This window comes from Sorex fumeus, unplaced genomic scaffold (assembly GCF_029834395.1).
Source record: "Sorex fumeus unplaced genomic scaffold, SorFum_2.1 ptg000008l, whole genome shotgun sequence".
In the NCBI taxonomy this organism is placed as follows: domain Eukaryota; kingdom Metazoa; phylum Chordata; class Mammalia; order Eulipotyphla; family Soricidae; genus Sorex; species Sorex fumeus.
The window spans coordinates 33,571,439-33,594,789 of NW_026606065.1; the positions used below are offsets into that span (position 1 = coordinate 33,571,439).

The 23,351-nt window shown below is 50.8% G+C and overlaps 1 protein-coding gene across 1 annotated transcript in view; it reads left to right on the forward strand.

Moving 5' to 3' along the window:
• The window catches only part of ABCC4 (ATP binding cassette subfamily C member 4), a 211,844-nt gene that overhangs the window by 47,597 nt on the left and 140,896 nt on the right, over positions 1-23,351 (forward strand). The window contains exons 4-5 of the mRNA XM_056109770.1: positions 4,939-5,163; positions 20,658-20,747. Coding sequence (XP_055965745.1) covers positions 4,939-5,163; positions 20,658-20,747 — 315 coding nt within the window. The remainder of the gene's footprint in view (positions 1-4,938; positions 5,164-20,657; positions 20,748-23,351) is intronic.

The window sequence follows — 23,351 nt, forward strand, 5'->3', positions numbered from 1 at the left end:
GAAAGAAAGAGGGAGAGAGAGGGAGAGAGAGAGAGGAGAGAGGGAATACAGGGGTTAAGGCACTTGCCTTGCACGCAGTTGACCCGAGTTTGATTTCTGGCACCATGAAGAGTCCCCTGAGCATTGCCGGGTGGGGTCCCCCAAACCAAATATAAACAGGAAATTTCCCTGAGCACAGAAATAAGGAGCCAAGGAGATAAGTCGAAGCTGGAGCACGTGCTTTGGTCTCCGGCATCGTGGGGTCCCGTAGGTGCCTCTGGTGGCAGCCCAGATGTGGTTCCCCGGACTTCCCCACCCAGAGCCCCATGGCTCCCCAGGCTCCTCCCCCCCCAAAGCCCCCCATCTGTGCAGCACCTGGGGGAACTTGGTGCCTTGTGTGCGGGAAGCCCCGAGTTTAGTTCCCTGCACTGCCTGGCTTCATGCAGGGTGGCCCCTGGGGATGGATATGCTTTATTGAGCCCCCAGCAGCACAACCTGTGTGCGTCCCCCCAGGCCACCAGGTATGTGGGAGCATTGCAACGAGTGTGGGCCTCAGCTAGCACCACACCGTGGGGTGCTCCCCAGCACCCCCAGAGTTCAACCCCCAGACAGTGCTACACCAGTCACCACAAAAGGAAAGATAAGACTCTCTGAAGAGGGGCTGGAGCGATAACACAGTGGGGAGAGCATTTGCCTTACACGTGGCCAACCTGGGTTCGGTTCCCAGCATCCTATATGGTCCCCCAAGCCAGGAGTAATTCCTGAGAGCAGAGCCAGGAGTAACCCCTGAGCATCGCTGGGTGTGACCCAAAAAGCCAAAAAAAAAAAAAATCTCTGACGAGATCAGGAAAGTCACCATCCTGTTAAAAAATTTGACTCCAGGGACTGGGACCTGTTAAAAAATTTGACCATCCTGTTAAAAAATTTGACTCCAGGGACCGCAATAGCACAGCGGGTAGGACATTTGCCTTGCATGCGGCTGACCAGGGTTCGATTCCCAGCATCCCATTATGGTCCCCTGAGCACCGCCAAGAGTAATTCCTGAATGCATGAGTCAGGAGTAACCTCCTGTGCATTGCCAGGTGTGACCCAAAAAACAAACAACAACAACAACAACAAAAAACCAGTTTGACTTCAGCTCTGTCACCCATCAAAATTTAGAATTCCTGTAGCATGCAGCTGCACTCGCGGCCACGCGACATTTCAAACTCTACACCACAGATGTACCAGGAGTAGCACACCACATTGGACGGGTGTAAAGGAGAAGGCAACCAATCTTGATGAGGAATATATTAACATATATTAACACACAGCGTGTTAGTAATCTCTTCTACAAGGGCTTGAAGTCTCCAGGGTGAGAGATACAACTCTCTTCACATAACTTTCTTCCAAGGAAATCTCTTTTGATCACTGTTAGCAAATTAATCCTAACAAACCATACAAAATAAATCACTGAGGGCCTGCTCTTGGGGCAGGCTTGGGTGGTGGTTGGGAAAATTGGAAATAATGGTGGTGGGAAGGTGTAACAGTGGTGGAATTGATGTTGGAATATTTTGTATTTATTTATTTTAAAAATTTTTGATGAAACACCGTGAGATACAGTTACAGACTTATACACTTTCGTGATTACGTTTCAGTCATACAGTGGTCAAGTACCCATCCCTCCACCAGTGCCCATTCTCCACCACGAATGTTCCCAGTGTCCTGCCACCCCCACCCCATCCACCCCACCTTTGTGGCAGACACATTCCCTTTCACTCTCTCTCTCCCCATTTAGGTGTTATGGTTTGCAATACAGGTACTAAGTGGCCATCATGTTCAGTCTCTAGTCTAACCTTTCAGCACGCATCTCCCATCCCGAGCGAGCCCTCCAAGCATCTTTCTCTTGGTGTTCCCCTCTCTGTCTCAGCTGCCTTTTCTCTCAGCATGTCAGGCCAGCTTCCAAGCCTTGGAGCAGTCCTCCTGGTACTCATCTCTACTATTCTTGGCTGTTAGTCTCTCATTTTGTTACTTTATATTGCACAAATGAGTGCAGTCCTTCTATGTCTGTCCCTCTCTTTCTGAGTGTTGGAATATAGAATGTAATAAATCATTGTGAACACTTCATAAAAATTAAATTAAAAAAGAAAAATAATCTCTCTGGAAATCTTGGGGACTGATGGGGAGGACTTCCCCCCATCAATGAATGGAGGGTTTGTGTTATCCATTGATTTATTCAACCAACCCCTTGCCCCGTGGTCCCGAAGGCAAGAAGACTCATTATCCAGCTTGGGCCGGTGCTGGTGACTGAATCCCGGCTCGGGAATCTCTTTGCTGCCACTGTCTGGACAGATGCATCTCCAGGGTCAGCGTGGCGGTTGGACTCAGCCCTAGTGAGGCATTTTGACCTCTTGCTCCCTGGGGGAGAGTCCAGGCCATTTGCTTGGTTCCTGGTTGGCAGGGGTAGGTGGAGAGCCAGTGGCCGGGGCTGGTTGGGAACCAGCATTGCTCATGAATGGGCCTATTTGCTCAGCTGGTCACCTAGCACGCTGTCTTAGCAGAACCTTCCAGATGTGCGGTGGGTGTGGCCTGCCTGCTGCCTTCTGTCTTGTTGGCCTTAGATTTGGGACTCAACCAGCTTGTTTGTACCTTGCTGGCTGCCTCTACTCTCCCTGGGCGGATCCTCAAGTCTAGAGGCCAGCAGAGTTGGAGAAGCCAACTCTGTTAAGTGTGGGGTTGAATGAGCCAGTGGGTACCACAAATCCTCCCATCAGTCCCCGGGACCTCCAGAGATTCTTTTTCTTTTTTAATTTAATTTTTATTAAGTGTTCACGATGATTTATTACATTTGGTGGGAGGGCCTGGGCTTCTGGGGGCTTGGCCTTAAACTCTCAGTCTTCATACCCTTCAGGTGTCAGTGGCCTGAGGACCGGCTGACTGACGGGGCCTCTTCCAGGCACCCTTTCCACCTCCTGGGTGCCAGGGAGTTAGCTCACTCATCCTTCTGTTTCCTGACCTGTGGCAAGCGGGGCCACAGTGCAGGGCTTGGAGGCACCCCTGGTGGAGGGTGCGGGAGGGAGATTGTGCCAGCAAGGCCTGTGTGACCGGTGTGATGGGTGTTGTGCGGGGCTGCTGGGACCCTTCCTCCTGGCAGGATCCCTCTGGGACTAAGAGCCCAAACCTGCTCTGGGCAGGGTGAGACTTGGGGACTGCAGGGAGAAGCTAGATTCTGTGTCAGATGGCTGGAATTCTGTCCCCTCTCTGGCTGGGAAGTCTCTGGGAGGAAGTAGGGCCTGTGTGTTTGCTTCTGGGGAGGGTCTGGGCTGCCCCGGGCAGGGGGGGGATGCAAACAGGCCAAGGGAGGGATGGAGGGAGAGGGGGCTCTGTAGGGGGCAGTGGCCAAGGCAGGCTGATCCCTGTGCAGCTTCCCTGCTTTCCTCACAGCTGTGTGTGCGGCCCTCGCCCCTCTCATGTATGCAGGATCTTCATTTTGCCAAGAGGTTGTTAAGATTTCTTTAAAATGGGGCTGGAGAGATAGTACAGCGGGTAGGGCGTTTGCCTTGCATGCAGCAGACCTGGGCTCGGTTCCCAGCATCCCATATGGTCCCCTGAGTACCCTCAGGAGTAACTTGAGTGCAGAGCCAGGAGTAATCCCTGTGCATCGCCAGGTGTGACCCAAAAAGCAAAAAAAAAAAAAAAAAAGATTTCTTTAAAACCGGCGACTACCATGGCCCGGCAGATGGAGACCTTGGGTTGACGGCTTTATTTTCCAGTGAAATGCAGCTGCTGCAATTTTACTGTTGGACTCTGTGCCCTGGGTGTGGGGTGCTGAGGTTGTGTGTGTGTGTGTGTGTGTGTGTGGCTTCTTTTCCCCAGCTCCTGTGGAAACTGGACTCTTGGGTCCGCGTGGAACTGACTTCTGGTTTCTTGCCTCTCGCCTGCTGTTGCTCCTTGAGTCGCTGGAGGCTGCAGGTGGCCGGGAGAAGTGGGGGTTCCTGTCAATGAGCTGTCTCGCCTTTTTTTTTTTTTTGGTGTTGAGCAGGTGGGGTCCCAAACTGCTCCATATAAGCAAGTGCCTGACCCTTCCAGTCCCATATTTCATAATTTCTTTTTTTTGGGGGGGTCGGGGGTCAGAGGGTACACCGGTGGTCTCAGGGCTTACTCCTGGCTCTGCACTCAGGGTTCACTCCTGGCTGACCGTGGGGATGCTGGGGATGGAACCCAGGCCAGCCACGTGCAAGGCAGGCGCCCTCCTTTGCTATTCTATTGCTCTGGGCCCCGGTCCCACCTTTCTGGAAAACCTCATCCTGGGCCAAGACTGACCTGGTTTTCTGCCTGCCGTGCCCCCAAGCAGGTTTGGCCAACCAAATGTGGAATCCTGAAACTTGATGATCTTGGCACTCAGCCTGGGGGTCATCGCAGGGGATGCTTTTCCGAAGCAGAGCAGGGCATCTGATGAGTTTCTGCTCAATGAGCCCTGAATGGGGCACCTTAGGGCCTTTGCCAACGTGTTCATGACATCAGCAAAACCTTGCGTGCAGGAAAACTGGTCTGGCTTGAAGTTTTTCTTCCTTCTTCACTTGCCTTTATTTACGGTTTTGTTTGGGGGTCCTCTCCCGGGAGTGTTGAGGGCATTATTCCTGGCTCTGTGCTCAAGGATCCAACTGGCGGTGCCAGCGATTAAACTTGGGTCAGATACACAAGCTCCCCACTGTTCTGTCTCACGCCCTGCTCTTACGCTTCTTTTCTTTCTTTCTTGTCTTTCTTCTTTCTTTCTTTTTTTTTGTGCTTTTTGGGTCACATCCAGCAATGCACACTCGAGGCTCTGCACTCAGGAATTACCCCTGGTGGTACTTGGGGGACCATATGAGATGCTGGGAATTGAACCTGGGTCGGCCGCATGCAAGGCAAATGCCCTACCCGCTGTACTATCGCTCTAATCCATGAATTTTTTCTTTTCCTCCCTGCTTTCTCTTTCAGGAAGGCACCAAAGTGGTCCAGCCCCTATTTCTGGGGAAAATTATTAGTTACTTTGAAAACTACAACCCCACGGATACGGCAGCTTTGCACGAGGCTTATGCCTACGCCACGGTGCTCACCACGTGCACGCTCCTTCTGGCCATCCTGCACCACCTGTATTTCTACAACGTCCAGTGCGCTGGCATGAGGCTGCGAGTCGCCATGTGCCATATGATCTATCGGAAGGTAAGAAGCACTCAGCATCAGGCCCTACCGGCCCTTCCCGGGCTACCTGAAGGCAACACATGGGAAACATTCTGTAGATTGAAGGAAGCGCCTAGAGCCTTCCGTGGGAAGAGCTGGTGTCTGCATCCCCATTGGTTTGGGGCGGGGAGAGTTGTAGCGAATCTGTTTTGTGTGGAATGTGAGTGTCCCGCTGGCTGGGTCCGCAGAGCAACCTTGGCGGCCCCGGCTGGTGCGCTCACTAAACTTGTTTTGACATCTGATGGGGAAATAAGATTTCCAGTGTTTCCTTGTCTCTATCTTGTGATCATATTTGTGGAACTTCTGTCATTGATGAAGCCCTTTATGGTAGCAGTTCCGAAACTTACTTGGCTGCTGCTCTTTTTACTGGGGGTCGGGGTGGTGGGGAAGCCCCAGCAACACTCATTGGCTCCCCTGGAAATGTTTTCTTTTAAACATACAGCACCCCCAAACCCACAATTACCTCTGAGGTAACTGCCCCGCCCCCTGCTCCCTGTTGGTTTCACCCACTTTGGGAAGTACTGGTTTATATCCAGGTTGTATTTAAGAGTGACCTTTAGTGATTAGATCTGTAAAAAGTAAATCAGGGGAGAGTGTCTTTGACCAAGAGCGTGGTTACATTTGTAAAACAAGGTATTAAGTCTCATACAATATTTACTTAATGAAAGAAAACTATAAATGGGACCACAGCCAACTCGTTCACGATGTTCCCTGGCTCTGGATATGTTTATTGAAATACAGGAAGTGGTTGTATTTTGGAGATAAAACTTTGACATTGGCCTTTTTTTATTTAAAAGCAAATCTTTTAGGGGCTCATAGCTTTTTTTTTTGGCATTTTGGGTCACACCTGGCGATGTACAGGGTTTACTCCTGGCTCTGAACTCAGGAATTACCCCTGGCAGTGCTCAGGGGGCCATATGGGATGCTGGGAATAGAACCCCAGGTCGGCCACATGCAAGGCAAACGCCCTACCCGCTGTGCTACTGCTCCAGCCCCAGGGGCTCATAGCTTTGATAACTGCTTACCTTCGTGTCTTCTGATGTGTGTTGCTGTAGCTTTTCTATTTTGTATTGAAAAATGTCATAAAATCATCCCATTGTCTTTGATATGACACTAGGAACAAGAATTTCAACTTGTTTTCCCTGTAACAAAACAGTTGCCACCAGTACCAAGAGGACATCATTTTGCCGATTTGCTTTCTTTCAATCCAAAATATTTTTGTGATGTTCAAGTTCCAAGAGAATGGATCTTGAGTGAGGACCACACACAGGCTAGTTGCAAGGTGGTAGCTATGTTACCAGCTTGAGTAATTACTTCTCAGTGCGTGCAAATCAGAACTTTACTCAGGAACCTGAAGTATATACAGCTTCTACTAAATAAAATTCTCGGGGATGGAGTGGTAGTATAGTACAGTGGGTAGGGCGATGGCCTTGCGAGTGACCAAGCCCGGTTTGATCTTGGCACCATCCCTTGAGCCCTGCCAGGAGTGATCCCTGAGCACAGAGTCAGAAGTAAATTCTGAGCAGCAAAAAAAAAAAATCAGAAAGAAGTAGAAATTCTCTTTATCTGATGTCAAACTTAAATTATGGAATTGGGGTCCAAACAACTGTATCCTGTAACTGAGTCCCTGGGAAATTCATTACCCCAATATGACAGCTAATTTTTCATCAAGCCCACTTGTGAATAAGGTTTCATAATTTCCTCCATTTTGTTCCACACAATTTAGCACTTGATGATATGCCATTTTGTGTGGTGTTTGGGAGCCTTACCTTGAAAGCATAGTGTTAGAATTGCTAAATTAATGAAGCACCATTTCTGTTCCAGGTTCTGTATGTACTACTCTGTTAATTTTTTAAATTTTAATTATCAGAACTTTAAAATATTCTATCAGCCAATGTTGAAAGCTATTAAAAGTTTCAATGACTTCAAAGCTATATTAAAAGTTTCAATGACTTAAAAAAAAATTCTGAGCACCACTAGGTACTCACCCCCCCCCCCCCCCCCCCAAATAAGTAATCCTCTTTTCGGAAGAGAAGTTCGATACAGTGGGAATCTAAGTCCCTTTAGTGACCGCTTCACTAGGGCTGGCCTCTCTTCTCCCTTCCATCTGCCGAGCGGATGTCGCGTGGCTATTCCCAGAGAGCTCACGTGCCTGAGGTTAGGCATGAGCTTTCCGAACTCTGCAGACTCTGAGCTTGTCTCCTCTCTGGGAGCAGTCTTCATTATCTGGAGGTGGTGGGGATCCTGGCGGCCTGACCTCTTATTGTCCAGGTGAGGTCACTGGACACCTGGTTTCCTCTTCCTGGAGATGGAAATGGAAACAGTGCCTGTGTGATGATTGTCTGACATCCTCCGCACCTCATTCCCACCACCACCACCACCATCATCTTGACCATCACGGTCAAAACCGTCACCACCATTGCCATCAACAGCCATGGTTATCACCAACACCACCACCATCATTATCTTCACCATCAGTCACCATCACCTGCCATCATCGTTACATAACCACCACGACCATTGTTCCCTCCATCCACCATTACCGTGACCACCACTAAGCCACCACCCAAACAACACAATCACTGATAACCGTCGTCATGCCACTGTCACACCAACACCATAGTCATCATCATCCTCATCACCATCTACATGACTTTACCATCACAACTATTGCTGGCATCACTGCATGATTTTCACATGACATCACCATCACCACCATTGCAGTTACTGCATCTGTCTTGGTGACTTCTCCATGACATCTCCATCACCATCACTCCCATCACCATCACCCCGCTTGTCACCGTCATCCTTTAGCTAGATTTTTGTTCTCCCAAGACACGCCGAGCGGATGTTGCGTGGCTATTCCCAGAGAGTTCACGTGCCCGAGGTTAGGCGTGAGCTTTCCGAACACAGTGCCGGGATGCTCTGCATCGTGGTCCGCCTGTTTTTCTCTTCCCACTCACGCTTTGGGAAATCCCATCTGTCTTGGCTCATGCGCTCACCTGCGTGTAAACATCTCCCAGAGGTATTAATTTGCCGGCTTGATTAGCCTAAGAGAATGGCCGCTTTATGAAGTCTAGAGTTGCTGGGCTTAAACCGGAGCCTGCAATTCCAGAAACGTGGGAAAGCCACATTTCCTCCTGCCCGCCCGGGTCTCAGCCCGGCCGCAGGGGAAAACCAGAGCCAGTTTCTCCCTACTAGGCCTGCCGGGCCCGGCCCGCTGAACGCTTCTGTTTATGTTCTGGCCTTGCCTCCTAATCCCTGGTCCTGGGAGAAAATCAAGGCCTGGCTGCTAGGCTCACAGTCATCCTTTGTCATGGCGAGTGACCTCATGGGATGTAGTGGCGACTCTTCATTTGTTTACCTCGCATGGCTTTGGTGAAATCATTCACTTCTTTGGATGCCCAAGATGCCCGGGGGGCCGGCCTGGTGATTCTCAGCCAGCCTGGCCGGTGGTTCTGGGGTCATCCACAGGGCCATGCATGGTGGGCCTCAGGGGACTGTGTGCTAACAGGCAGCAACCCCGAGGCCTGGCACTGACGAGTCACGTTGGATGTGGGTGGACCCTATGGGTGGCTCACGTGGGTGGGGAGGAGAAAAAAAACAGGCACTTTCTCTCAATCCCCCTTTGCCCCCTGGGACCCAGGGTTACTGGGTTCTTGTCTCGCTCTCAGAAAGGAATTTCAGGAGTAGACAAGCAGTGAAGTAGAACAGATTTTATTTGGAGGTATTGAAGGGGAGAAGAGCGTAGTAGGAGTGAGTGGAGAGAATGAAAGAGTGTAACTTGCTCCAAGAATGGAGAGAGTCTTGAATGGGCTTTTGGGCGGGGTTTTATAGGCTCTTGGGGTCGTCTTGCTCTGGAAGTTCTTGAGTCTTCTCCGGGCTGATCCACCAAAAGTTAATCGGATTAAAAGATGCAGATGAGTCTGATGGGTCCCCTGGTGAGGGATCAAATTTCTTCTGGGTTGGCTGAAGGGCTGATCAGGTCTTGTTTCCTTCCCCAAATTTTGTTGATCTAAATTTCATTTGCCAAGGACCTTTCCCTGTCTACCTGCCTACATTAACCTGACCTCACCTCCTGTTGTCTCTCCCTTCCATCACTGTTTTTTCTGTTTTTTCTTTGGGACCACATCAAGCGGTGCTCAGGCCTGACTCCTGGCTCTTTGCTTAGGGGTCACTCCTCATGGTGCTCAGGGGACCCTGGGTGGTGCCTGGCAGGCACCTTATCCCGAGACTGTCTGTGGCCCCTCCACAAATCAGAGACTCCCTCCCTTCCACGCCTTTGACCAGCCCCAGCGAAGGGAGGACAGCTACGGCTGCAGGTGACAGGGGTGGCTGTTGCAGGTGAGGGCCCAGGAGCTGGGCCAGGCTGGGTTGATGGTGACCCCTTGTGGGGTGGTCAAAGACCTCTGCTCAGCCCCAGCTAAAGCCCCCACCTTCATACATTCATGCGGTTGTGGCCCGCTGGTGTTCATGCTCAAATGTGGTTGCTTTTTTTCTTCTGGCTTTTTTTGGTTACACCCAGTGATGCTCAGGCAGCATATCCAAGCGCTTCCTTTGTTCAAGGTGGCCTTTATAGGGTTTCTTCCAACTTGCCCCCCATGTTGGGGTTTCTACCTAGGTAAAAGTTCCGTTGCTAGGGAGGTTACCAAGGGGGTTGGGGGTGGTGATGGTCTTCTTTGAAATTCCTTTCCTGACTTTTGTTTCTTCAGGAGCTTCTGTTGGAGGGGGTTGGTCAGGTGTCAAAGGAACAGCTTGGGAGTTTCTGGTTAATTTCTCTCTGGTTCTTAATTGGTCTCTATTTCTTCTACTGTCATCCCTGTAGATGTCCAGCCCTGCAGGGTCTTTCACAGATTGGTGAACTGGTGCCAGTTAGTTCTCCATGAGGTCAGAGCTATAGCTTCCCAGGAGATTTACTGTCATTGCCTTGGGTAGGGGCCTTCCTTGTCCGCCTGCCTACATCACTCTGATCTGTAGATCTCTCTGAATTTAGATCAGGGGGCCAGAGAGATTGTACAGTGGCCAGGGCATGTGCCTTGCTCGTGGCTGGCCCTGATTCAATTTCTGACACCCCATTTGGTTCCCTGAGTCCACCAGGAGTGATCCCTGAAGGCAGAGCCAGGAGTAACCTCTGAGTAATGCCGGGTGTTGCCCCCAAACCAAAATTTAAAAAAAAGTTTTTTTTTTTGGGGATGAGATCCAGGCTGGAGCAGTAGTACAGCAGAAAGGGCCCTTGGTTTGCATGCGGCCAACCGGGCCTTGATCCCCAGCAGCCCCTCTGGTGCCCCAAGCACTTCCAAGAGTGATCCCTGAGCACAGGCCCAGGAGTAAGCCCCGTGAAACTACTGAGTGTGGGCCAGATATCAAAAGCAGAAGTTGGTGCTCAGACCCGGTGCTCATGATTCATGGATTTCATGTTTGTGATTTTGTCTGTTTGCCAGATGTATTGGCAGCCTCAAACCTAGTGCTCTCTGCTCTTCCCCAGCTAGCTGGGGGCAGGTTCACAGTCCCGAAACATTCCAAGCCATGGTCAAACAAGACTGCTGTCCCCTGTCCTTTACCCAGTGGGCCTTCTGCTTTATTTGCTGCAGGTTTTGGCCCCTCCCCCCCAGTGAAGTCACTAGTTTTAATGGTCACAGTCCTCCCATTGTTCGTCGATTTGCTCGAGCGGGCCCAGTAATGTCTCCATTGGAGACTTTGTTGTTACTGTGTTTGGCATATCGAATACATCATGGGTAGCTTGCCAGGTTCTGCCATGTGGGCTGGATACTCTCTGTAGCTTGCTGGGCTCTCCGAGAGGGGCGGAGGAATCGAACTCAGGTCGGCCATGTTGGCTGCATGCAAGGCAAACGCCCTACCCGCCCTACCCGTTGTGCTTGAGGGGGGAGAAGGAGGGGAGGGGGGTGGGGAGCAGGGCTTTCTCCAGAATGGAAAAAGCTGAGACTAGCTTTTGGGAGATTATATGCAATTTTTCCAAATTGTCTTGACCCATAGCCTTCCTGCAGATAATCCAAAGTAATCCGTCCTGTTGTCAGTGGGGAAAAGCTCTGGTAGTCTTGAGAGACTTATTTGATGGGGGTTTTGGGGCCACACCCAGTGGTGCTGAGTAATTCCCGGATCTGCACTCAGAAATTAATGCCTGGTGGGCATGGAGGACCATGTGGGATGCTGGGGGATCAGACCTGGGTTGGCTGCTTGCAAAGCTAGGGCCCTTTCTGCTGTATCACAGCTCCAGCCCTGGGCTGAAGTAGGTTTTTTTTTGTTTATTGTTTTGGTTGGCCTGGTGCAAGGTCAACTCCCCCTACCCCCCATCTCTGCAGTCCAATCCAGGTCTTGATGGTCCTTATTCATATTCTTATCAAGGACCTTTAGACTCTGGTGGCTTCTGCTTTTCTGAAGGGGGGGTCCACCCTTCTCTGGGTGGTGCCTGTTTCTCCATCTGCAAAGAGCTCAGGCTTTGCATCTTAAAGGGGTGTGATCTTCTGACTTTGGGCTACTTCAGGGGCTCCTTGTGAAGGGCCAGGCCTTTGTGTAGAATGACGCCCCCTGCTGGGATTTGGAAGTGCGGGGGATGTTTCTAAATGGAAGAACAGCCCCATGAGCCTCCTGGAAATGGTCCAGCATAGAGGCTTCTTTCAAGGCTGAGTTCTGAGCAGTTGGCAGCTAATCTGATGCTAATGAATGAACAATAGACATTAAAGTACCGGCCAGACGGACACAGGCAGGCGAATCTTGCTTCTGTTGGTATTGCCCAGTGGGTGAGAATCTGGTTTCCGGAAGACTCACCTGGCTCCTTACCTGCCTTTCTCCTCCCCTGGGAGCAATCAATGGTGTCTCAGCCACTGAATAATGAGAAGGGACTAAGAACACTTAGCATTTCCTCTCCGGGTGGTTTCTCAAGATCAATATCCTGCAGAGAGAAATAAATTTACTTACCTGAAATGCATTTTTAATAATCTGAAGCCTTGTAGTTCTATTTTTAGAACTCAGTAGCCAGGAGGGTGGAGTCGGGGTGGGGGAAATAGGAGATCCTGGAACCCCTTAGAGTACAATAAAGTCCTTATCAGCAGCTGCACTTCCCCTGGCCTTTGCTTCTTTTCTGCCCTGTCTATGAGGTGGAGAGATTGTATGAAGAAAGGCTAAGGCACTTGCCTTGCTTATGCCTTGCTTATGCCTGACTCAGGCTCAATTCCTGGCATCCTATAGGGTCCCCGGGGGCCCCACTAGAAGTGATCCCCAAGTGCAGAGTCGGGAGTAAGCCCTGAGCACCGCCATGTATGACCTAAAGACAATAACAGGGGCTGGAGCGATAGCACAGCGGGTAAGGTGTTTGCCTTGCATACAGCCAACCCGGTTTCGATTCCCAGCATCCCATATGGTCCCTTGAGCGCCACAAGGAGTAATAACTGAGTGCAGAGCCAGGAGTAACCCCTGAGCATCACCGGGTATGACCCAAAAATAAAATTAAAAAAAAAAAAAGACAACAGCAAAACAACAACAATAATAAAAAAGACCCCCTCCCAAAGAATTCTCTTATTCACTCAGTTATTTTCTTTTTGGTAGTTTTTTTAAATTTTTGGCTGTGTTGGGCTGTACATGGAGGTGTTCTGGGATGATTCCTGTCTCTCTGCTCGGGAGTGACTCTGGCATTCGGTGTCGGCATGCTGTGAGCCAAGATTGCGCACTCATCAGTACCGTCCCTGTACCATCTCTTGGACCCCAATATGCCTTTCCAGTATCTTCTCCAGTCTGTCTAGTGTGGTCTGCACAGTAGGCCGCCTTGCCCCAGACCCTGAAGAGAAACTCGAAGGAAGTGCCTTTTGCAGAGTCCTGATGGGTGGGCCTCCTGACTGCTGAACACGTCTCTGACCCCCAAGGGGTGGGTTGGCCTCCTCCATCTTCACGCAGCCTCTCTACATGGAAAATTCTCTCTCTGCGGGGCCTTTTCGAGCTGGTCAAGTGTCCAGGCCAAATGGTGTCCTGCTCATCTGCTCATAGTTCCCAGATCTCTGTCTTTTTTTTTTGGCTTTTTGGATCACAGCAGGCAATTCACAGGGGTTACTTCTGGCTCTGCACTCAGGAATTACTCCTGACGGTGCTCAAGGGACCATATGGGATGCTGGGATTCGAACCTGAGTTGGCTGTGTGCAAGGCAAATGCCTTACCCGCTGTGCTATCACTCCAGCCCCACCAGATCTCTGTCTTGCTTTCGTTTCAAGGTTGTTTCTGTTCAGACGTCGACTGTCTCTCCTGTGTGGTGTTGTAGCCAGACACTGAATGGCGGCTATCTATCCCATAGTATGGGCTCACCCTAGCACCAGTTCCCAATGGTTCCATCTAGTATTCCACCTCTATGTCTGTGCTTTGCATCCGTGGTGAGAACTCTCCTTCTGTGGCATCAGCTTGGCATCACCTTTCTCTTCTGATGCTGTTTTTCACTTCCTGGAAGGGCCATGTGGAGACCCCTCCAGAGAGCTGGAAAGGAGAAGCCCCCCTGGGCATGCAAATCCTGGGCCCTCCGTTCACTCACTTTTACTGTTGGAGCTGTTTTTGCAAAACTGGTGCTTAAGAACCTCTCCTGGTGTCCAGCAGGCAAAAGCGGAGAGTCATTCCAGAGTAATAATTGCCTAATCTCACCCTGGGTAGAGCACCGACCAGACAACAGTGGGCAGTGGGCAGACATGTTAAGAACGGGCCGACCTCTGCTCTTTGAAAAGCTAATTTGGGTTAAGAAGCAAGATTTAGGGGTGGAGTGGGGATATATTGGGGTTTTTTGGTGTTGGGAAATGTGCACTGGTGAAGGGACGGGCATTTCCTCATTGTATGACCGAGGCTTAAACCGAAAGCTTTGTAACTGTTCTCACAGTGACTCAATAAATAAATTTGTTTAAAAAAAAAAAGGCAAGATTTAGGGACCGGGTGAAGGGACAGGCATTTCATCATTGTATGACCGAAAGCTTTGTAACTGTTCTCACGGTGACTCAGTAAATAAATTTGTTTAAAAAAGTGGGGGGGGAGGGCAAGATTTAGGGACTGGAGTGATAGCAGGGAGGGCATTTGCCTTGCATGTAGTTGATCAGGGTTCCATCCTTGGCATCCCACACGGTCCCCCAGCACTGCCAGGAGTGATTCCTGAGTGCAGAGTCAGGAGTAAGCCCTGAGCATTGCTGGGTGTAACCCAAAAAGCACCCCACCCCCAACAAAAAAAGAAAAGGAAAAGAAGCAGGCAGGGTTTATTATGGTGGGGTGAGGTGGGTAGTGGGACTCAGGGACTTGGGGAAGCCCCAATGTTCTCCGGGCTGCCTGCCCGCCCTCTGTCCAGGATCACAGGATTTGGGATGCATTGGAACCCACAGCTCTCTAGGGTGAGCTGCTTTGAAGCCCTTGTGTCATCAGAGACGTCTGCGTTTTCCCCAGCACCGCCTCACTTCCTTGCGCTGTGGGTATCCTGCTGCCCAGGGAGCATGACCTTGGCCTGCTGCCAAGCCTCAGGCACCTCCTGGTTCTGCTGTTTGGAGCAGATGGCCATGATGACGTGGCCAGTGTGGACCTTGGTTACTGTACCTGGGGGATTTCCAAAGGCACCCCTCCTCTCCTCGCCCTCCGCTTCCAGTTTGGAGCTTCCAGTTTGAGTTTGGGGTCAACCATGAGAGTGGGGAGGAATGTCCACTGCAGAGGTCCAGTCTCCAAGGTCCCTTAGAACATCCCGTGCCAGCCCAAGGAGGCTGCTCGCTGTCCCCAGTTCATGTACCCTGGGCCCGCAGGCCCCTCACTGGCCACCCCGGACACCTGTTTGAGGCCTGTAACCAGCCGTCCTGGTTCAGGCCCCTGGATCCTCACTGGGAAAGCCGAGATTGGGTTCTCATGGGAATCGCCCATTCCCCAGCTCCCAGAGTGCCTCTGCGGAAGGAATCTTCTCTTCTCCCTGATTCTGGGTGGGATGTGAATATGGTTCGCTAATATGGTTCACTAATATTGGTTCGTTTTTGTGTTTCATTCCTGAGGAGTGAACTGATGACAGAGGAACCATTTCCCTTTCAAATGAATGAAAGCTCCCACTGGATGTTTCTTTCTTCCTTTTTTTTTTTTTTGGCTTTTTGGGGTCACACCCGGCAATGCTCAGGGGTTACTCCTGGCTCTGCACTCAGAAATCACTCCTTGCCATGCTCTTGGGACCATATGGGATGGCCGGGGATTGAACTCGGGTCAGCCTCGTGCAAGGCAAATGCCCAACCCGCTGTACTATCGATCAAGCCCATGGATTGCTTTCTTGATATTAATGGATGTGCCCTGACAATGGTGAAGGCTCATTTCATATCGGTCCCCTCAAAGGTGTAACTTGACAAATGGAAAACATTAGGAAAAGGAAAAGCATGCTTGTCTGGGACTTTCATGTAGACAAATTAATTCTCCCTAATATTGTGGCTGGAAGCCAAGCCTTGGGCGACATCCTGAATTTCTCAGGAGGGCTTGGGGATGTCAATATTTCAAAGGTTTTGATGGGCAGGATTTCTTTCTAAAGTCAGAGTTAATACTTTATATACTCTACAGGGAGATGAGGTGACTTGACACCCTCACAGGTTGTTCTAGTTCTTCACATCCATTTCTGGGTAGAAAAACAAAAGGCGCTGCTCTGTTACTTCATTTTGCTTGTCTATGAGGAAGTGTGAATTCTGTATTTGCAATTTTCTATCAGCCATTGGGCTTTTGGGGGTTGAATTTTCAATACACATCACTAGGTTTTCTCCCATCTAATTGCTAGCCTTTCTAAATCTTACACATGGCCATAAGATATTTAGCTGCCCTTGACCCCAACCATGTTGTATATCCTGCAAATATCCCTGGGTATGTTTGGCCTTTTGGGGGGGTTGTTGTTTGTTTTGTGTGGGGCCTCACCAGGTGGCGGTGCTTAGGGGCTCTCCCCCTGACTCAGTATTCAGGAGTTGCTCCTATTAGTTCTGTGGAACTATATGCGGTGCCAGGGATACACCTGGGGGCCTCCTGCGTGCAAACTGTGTGTTCAACTCATTAGGCTAACCAGCCCCTGTGTAGACCCTTCGACCAACAGTTCCACCAAGAGAGCCAAAGCAGTCTACACAGGGGCTGGAGAGAGCCATGGCAGAGTGGTTAGGACTTTTGACTTACACGTCACTGATTTGGGTTCAATCCCCGGTACCTGTATGGTCGCCCGAGCACCAGCAGGAGTGATTGATTCCTGAGTGCAGAGGCAGGAGGGAGCCCTGAGCATCACTGAGTGTTCGGGAAACGTGTTGTCCCCAATGCTCAGGGGAGAGAGGAGAGAAAGGGTCTGCACAGGAGCCGGGGGCATCTGGGGGGCCGCAAACAGAAAGGAGTCTGTATTCAAGGCTCTTCTGGAGGAGTGAGCAAGATGCCTTACCTGATGTCTCTTTTTGGGGTGTCTGTGTTTGATCTTTAGGATTCTAGACCACTGACCCTTTTGAATGTATATATATAAATATATATATATATATATATATATATATATATTTTTTTTTTTTTTTTTGCTTTTTGGGTCACACCTGGCAATGCACAGGGGCTACTCCTAGCTCTGCACTCAGGAATTACCCCTGGCGGTGCTCAGGGGACCATATAGGATGCTGGGAATCGAACTTGGGTTGGCTGCTTGCAAAGCAAATACCCTACCCGCTGTGCTATCTCTCTAGCCCCTTGAATGTAAATTTTTTTTCTTTTTGGGTCACACCCAGCGATGCACAGGGGTTATTCCTGGCTCATGCACTCAGGAATCACTCCTGGCTGTGCTCGGGGGACCATATGGGATGCTGGAAATCTGAACTCTGGTGGGCTGCCTGCAAGGCAAACACCCCACCCGCTGTGCTATCACTCCAGACTGAATGTAAATTATTTAAAGCCACACATTTAAGAGTCTTATTCATGTCCCTGAGCTCCAAGGGTAGCTTGTGTGAAGTGGGGAGGAAAAAGACAGAAAGACGGTCACTTTCTCCCGATCCACCTCTGCCACCTGGGACCCAGGGTTACTGGGCTCTTGTCTCACCTCAAAAGACGGAACCTCAGGAGTAGAGGAACACTGCAGTTACAGTTTTTGATTTGAAAGGAAGGAGGGAGAGAAAGAGGAGAGTAACGTACTCAAGAGAGAACCCAGGATTCTCCAAGGACAGAGAGAGCCCCTACACACACACATCCCAGCATTAGACACGAAAGCATGAAAACACACATCTCAGGAGGGCAGATGCGGGTGGCACATGTGCTCGGCCACGTGGGCACAAACAGCACATGGGCTCAGGCAGCATATGCGTGCCCTTCCTTTGTTCAAGGTGGCCTTTATAGGGCTTCTCCAACCTCCCCCTGTGGGGGCTTCTACCTAGGTCAAAGTCCATTGTTAAGGAGGTGGGAGGGTTCCAGCTTCCTCAGGGTCTGTTGCTGGTTCCAGGTAAGGTTCTTATCAGACCTTAGTTCCTGTTTTCTGCAAGGTTGGCCTTTGCAACTTCCCAGGAAATGTATTGCCCTCTCCTGGGGGAGGGGCCTTCCCTAGCTGCCTGCTGGCCTCCATCATTATCTCCCAGTTTCCTCTTTGCCACATGCTCATGTAGAAAGCAAGCTGTTAGTTTCCAAATATTTGGAGGTTTTTTTGTTGAGGCGCAGGGTTGATGGGCCCCGGGAGGGAGGGGGAAACCCTTCCATGCAGTGCTCAGGACCCCAGGAGCCCCTCACCCCCGAGCTCTTGTTCTACCTTGGCCCAGGCTCGGGTGTTCTGCTCAGGCCTGGCAGGGCTGAGACCAAGAGGGGACATCCTGGCTAAACTGTGTTTGTGTGTGGGGGGGTGGTGGTTGTGATGGGGGACATTCACGTACTCCGGGATTGAACCCACAGTCTTGTGCACTCAGCCCCCCCGAGCTGCTGTCTCTCTGGCCCTCAGGGACTACACCTGGCAGTGCTCAGGGCTTGCTTCTGGTTCAGTGCTCTCAGCAGTGCTCAAAAGGCCATGTGTGGTGCCAGGGATTCGAACCAGCATCAGCGCAGGCAAGGCAAGTGCCTCAGCTCTGACCCTGGAGGTTTTATTTTGTTTAGTTTTATTTTGGGGTCACACCCAGTGGTGCTTAGGAATCACTCCTGGTGAGCTCAGGGGGACCACCTGTGATCAAATCTGTATCGGCCCTGTGCAAGGCGAAAGCCCACCCATTGGACTGTCCCTCTGGGGGTTTTCATTTTTTTTTTTTAAATAAGTTTTATTGGATCACCGTGAGCTACAGTTACAAACTTGCATGATTGCGTCTCAGTCATACAATGCTTGAGTACCCATCCCGCCACCAATGCACATTTTCCACCAGCATTGTTCCCAGTGTCCCACATGCCACCCCCCACCCCATCTCACTCCCTGCCTCTGTGGCAGTTACCATCTTTCTTACTCTCTAATTTTGGGCATTATGACCAAACACGGTAACAAGTCTCACAGTGTTCCTTGGCCCGCTTGAGCAAATCAAATCGATGAACAATGGGAGGACAGTGACAGTGACAGATGGTTTGCAATACAGATACTCAGAGGCCATCGAGTTTGGTCCTTGGTCTACTTTCAGCACACATCTCCCATCCCGTGCGATCCCTCCAATCATCATTGACTTAGTGGTTCCTTCTCTATCCCATTTACCTTCTCCCCCCAGCATGTGGTGCCAGCTTCCAAACCATGGCCTCCAAACCGTGGCCCTTATCTCTACTCTCCTTAAGTGTTAGCCTCATATTATGCTACTTTATATTCCACAAGTGAGTGCAGTCATTCAATGTCTGTCCTTCTCTCTCTGACTCATTTCTCTTAACATGATACTCTCTGTGTCCATCTGGTGGGGGTTTTAAAGGACTATCTTCCTGTAAGGCAGAGAACACTTTCAGTAATTAAAAACAAAACAGAACAAATCAGGCTTCATTTATTCTATTTCATTCTTTGGTGTTGGGACAGTAACCAGCACTACTCGGGGGGCTCTGCCCGGCTGGGTTCCTGGGGACTCTTGTGTTGCTGGTTAGAGTCTCCAATCATCATTGACTTAGTGGTACCTTCTCCATCCCATCTGCCTTCTCCCCCAGCATGTGGGGCCGGATTCTCTCACGTGCAAGGCATGCACTGAGCCATCTCCCTGGCACAGAGGCAGCAGCTTTAGTTTCAGCAGCTTCTTGAGTTTTGTCTTCCAGCCCTGCCATGTGGCCCAGATGGGTAAACTTGCGGATGTTGAAATCTTCCCCTGACTCTGAACTTTCTGGGCGTTTTCCCTCAAGTTCTGTTTCAACCGCCTGTTATCCCTTTAAGCTCTGGGTTTAAACCCACATCCGGCTCTGAGGGGTGGGTCCACCTCTCTGTATCCCCAGGAAACGCCCCTCTTCACTCTGGCTTATTTTCCTGGTCTCAGTGTCTCCTGGGGAAGTACCGAGACCCACCCCAGGATCTGACAGGATCTGACCTCTCCTGTTTCTGAGTTCTCGCCCTTTCACTTTCTCCCGGGCGTCTCATTTCCTGCACTTTCACTTTCACCCTTGGCATGCTTTCGGTGCCCTTTCGGTCTTCGGTCTTGGGATCTGCTTTGTTAGCCCAACAGAACATCCCTTAGCTTTATTCCTGTATGAAAATCTGCAGCCTTCGAGATTAGTACCAGGAATTTTGCTCCATGGCTTGGAGGCCAGCCACACGTGCTAGGGGAAAAGGCAGCTCAGATAGAGAAGGGACCACCAAATAAAGGGTGTTGGGAGGATCCTCCCAGGATGGGAGAAGCATCCTGAAAGTAGACTATAAACCAAACATGATTGCTACTCAATGCCTCTTTTGCAAACCACAACACCCAAAAGGAGAGAGAGAACAAAAGGGAATGCCCTGCCACAGAGGCAGGGTGGGATGGGGGGTAGGAGGGATACTGGGATCCGTAGTGGTGGGGAAATGGGGCACTGGTGGAGGGATGGGTACTTGATCATTGTATAACTGAAACTCAAGCACAAAAATTTGCAAGTCCACAACTGTACCTCATGGTGTCTCACTAATAAAAATTTTAAAAAAATAAATGAAAAATACCTTTCGGAGTGAGCAAACTAAAAAAAAAAAAAGAAAATCTGCAGCCTTCCCTAGCTGTGCCTCCCGCACCCCATCCTCATCTTATTAATGTCCACTAATTGTGTACATTATAATGTCTACTAATTGTGTATTTTTTTGGAGGGTGGAGTGTTTGAACTCACCCGGCAGTGCTCAGGGGCTATTCCTGGCTCTTTGTTCAGGAGTGACCCCTCGCCGAGCTCAGGGGTCCGTATGCGGTGCTGGGAATAGAACTGGGATTGTAAGGAATGCCTTGTCTTTCCCATCTCTTTGCCCCGTGTTTTTTCTTTGTTTGCTTTTTCGTTTTGGGGGGTTCCCAAATGGTGCTCCGGAGGTCTGGTACCCTTGGCGCTGTGCAACGTCTGTGCCGTCCCCTGAAGGCAGCTGTCCCATGTCCTTCTCATTCCAGGCTCTCCGCCTCAGCAGCACGGCCATGAGCAAGACCACCACGGGGCAGATCGTCAACCTGCTGTCCAACGACGTGAACAAGTTTGACCAGGTACCTGCTGTCCCCCTCCCCACCGGGACACCCCGCTTCGTTCGCTGCCCTGCTTGGGTTCACCGATTGGGATATGCCGGGCCAGGGTCTGACCAGGCCAGGATTCTGGGCTCTTGGTCGCTGCCTCATTTCTTTCTTTTTTCTTTTTTTTTTCTTTTTTTCTTTTTTTTGGCTCACACCCTGCAATGCTCAGGGACTACTCCTGGCTCTGCACTCAGGAATTACTCCTGCGGTGTTTGGAGGGATTCTGGGGATCGAACCCAGGTTGGTAGCTTGCAAGGCAAATGCCCTACCTGCTTTACTATTGCTCCGGCCCTCGCCGCCTCATTTCTTCCTCAGAAGTCGTGTCCCAAGCTGGCCCGCGGCTCCGTTTTCTTTCCCCGCAGTGGCCTGCAACTCCAGTTGTCCATCCTTCCATCCGTCCTGGGTCTGGTGCACTGGCACGAAAAGGTGCCCAGGATGAGCTCTGGGAGAATAAGTCTGAAGCAGGGGCACCGTGAGGATCAAGGAAAGAGAAAAGAGGGAAAAACCCGGCCCCTGGCAGAGAGCCCTGTCTGCCCTCCACGTTCAGGATTCGCTGCTTTGACCAGGGGTCGCTAGAAGCAAAATAATTTTTAAAAAATTTTTAATTTTTATTTAGTGAAACAACCATGAGGTACAGTTGTAGACTTACAAATTTTTGTGCTTCGGTTTCAGTTATACAATGATCAAATATCCATCCCTCCACCAGCGCCCATCCTCCACCACCATGGGTCCCAGCATCCCCCCACCCCATCCCACCCTCCTTCTGTGGCAGGGCATTCCCTTTTGTTTTCTCTCTCCTTTTGGGTGCTGTGGTTTGCAAAATAACAAAATTTGTTGTTGTTGTTGTTTTTGGGTCATGCCCAGTGATGCTCAGGGGTTACTCCTGGCTCTGCACTCAGGAATCACTCCTGGCGGTGCCCAGGGGACCCTATGGGATGCTGGGAATTGAATCCGGGTCGGCTGTGTGCAAGGCAAACGCCCTACCCTCTGTGCTATCAGTCCAGCCCCAGAAGAACAACATTCTTTGCCCAAAGGCCTGACTGGTGAAATCTCTCCGGGCTGGACTTTCACACATCCTGAGGCCTGAGTGTGTCAGGGACCAGCGTCTTTATAACGGGGCTGTTTGCAGGGGAGATTGTTCCGGGACAGAGAACGCTTGTGAGACCCCACGGGGGCTGTGCTTTGGTATAAAGGTTCTATAAACTGCCCATTCTGTCCACCTCCTTTACCTCAACCCTAGTCCCCAGCAACTGTCATCCTCAGTGGTTCACCCACTGTCCATATACATGCACAAACCGGTGATGGTGAAGACGTAGAAAGGGTGAGACCCTCTGGCATGTCACACGCTGGGGGGGCCATGGGGCAGGCAGCCGGCCTTCCTGTGAGCTTCTGGCTGGCTATCCAGCTCCTCTGCCACAGGCTGAATCTCCTGGGTGCCGGTCTTGCTTGTCTCCCTCTCCCCGCTTGGGGCCGGGCCGGCTCTCCCTCTCCCTGGGTTCAGGAAGCCTGTGTGTGCTGGACAATGTCTAGTTCACTCGGATCTGCAAAGCACGAACCCCCCTTGCATTTGGTGATGGATCCGTGGGCCTCCGGCTGGGCTCCCGACTCAGGTTTGGGGATGAAGGGGTTTGGTTTTCTCTTCCGGTGCTGCCTCTGCAGCTCAGGGAGGTGAATAGCAGAGGGCTCAGAGGAACAGGCAGGTGCCAAGGAGTCAGGGGCTGAGTGTTGGGGCACAGCCTTTGGGGGAGCCCGAGCTCCCCAGTGGGAGAGCCTCCATCCGGCCTTGCTGGTCATTTTCTCCTGGAATAACCCAGAATAGCAGGGATTCGGATTTATTAGGATGTTTGATTTTTGAATCACCGTGAACTACAAAGTGATGAAGATATTGATGGCTGAGTTTCAGGTGTCCAGTGTTCCCACACCCATCCGTGTACCAGTGCCCACGACCCCCCACCAGTGTACCCAGTTTCCCTTCCACCCCCCTGCCGGCCTCTGTGGCAGGCCCTTTCCCCTCCCCCATTGTCCTCATGTCCCCTTCCCTGACTTAATTCTTCCCCAACCCCCACCCCAGCGCCCAGCTTCCCCCTGAGACCAGTTCTTCTGCTCTTCCTTTCTATTTCTATTTTACTTCTGCTCTTTATTTCAGTGCCATTTGCGGTTTCTTGATACTCCACATAGGAGAGAGCGTTCTGGGTCTGCTCCTCTCCTTCTGAGTGATTCCACTCAATGTGATACCCTCCAGATCCATCCACACTGCAGCAGAATTGCACGACTCTGTCTTTTCTTAGGGCTGCGTAGTATTCCACAGTGTCTGTGGATCCTAGTTTTTTTCCAGTTCACCTGTTCATGGGCATTTGAGTTGTTTTCAGACTTTGGCTCTTGGCTCTCCTAACAAGAAGATTTGAAGACCTTAAACCCATCACACTTTGCAGGCTCTTCATGCAGGAGGCCAGGTCCTGTTCCTGGCACCCTAGGGTCCGGTCCCCCAGCGCTACTGAGGGAGGCCCCTGAGCACAGAGCCAGCCAGTGGTACACTCCAGCACTGCCCAATGTGGCCCAATGCAAAACAAAAAAAACAGA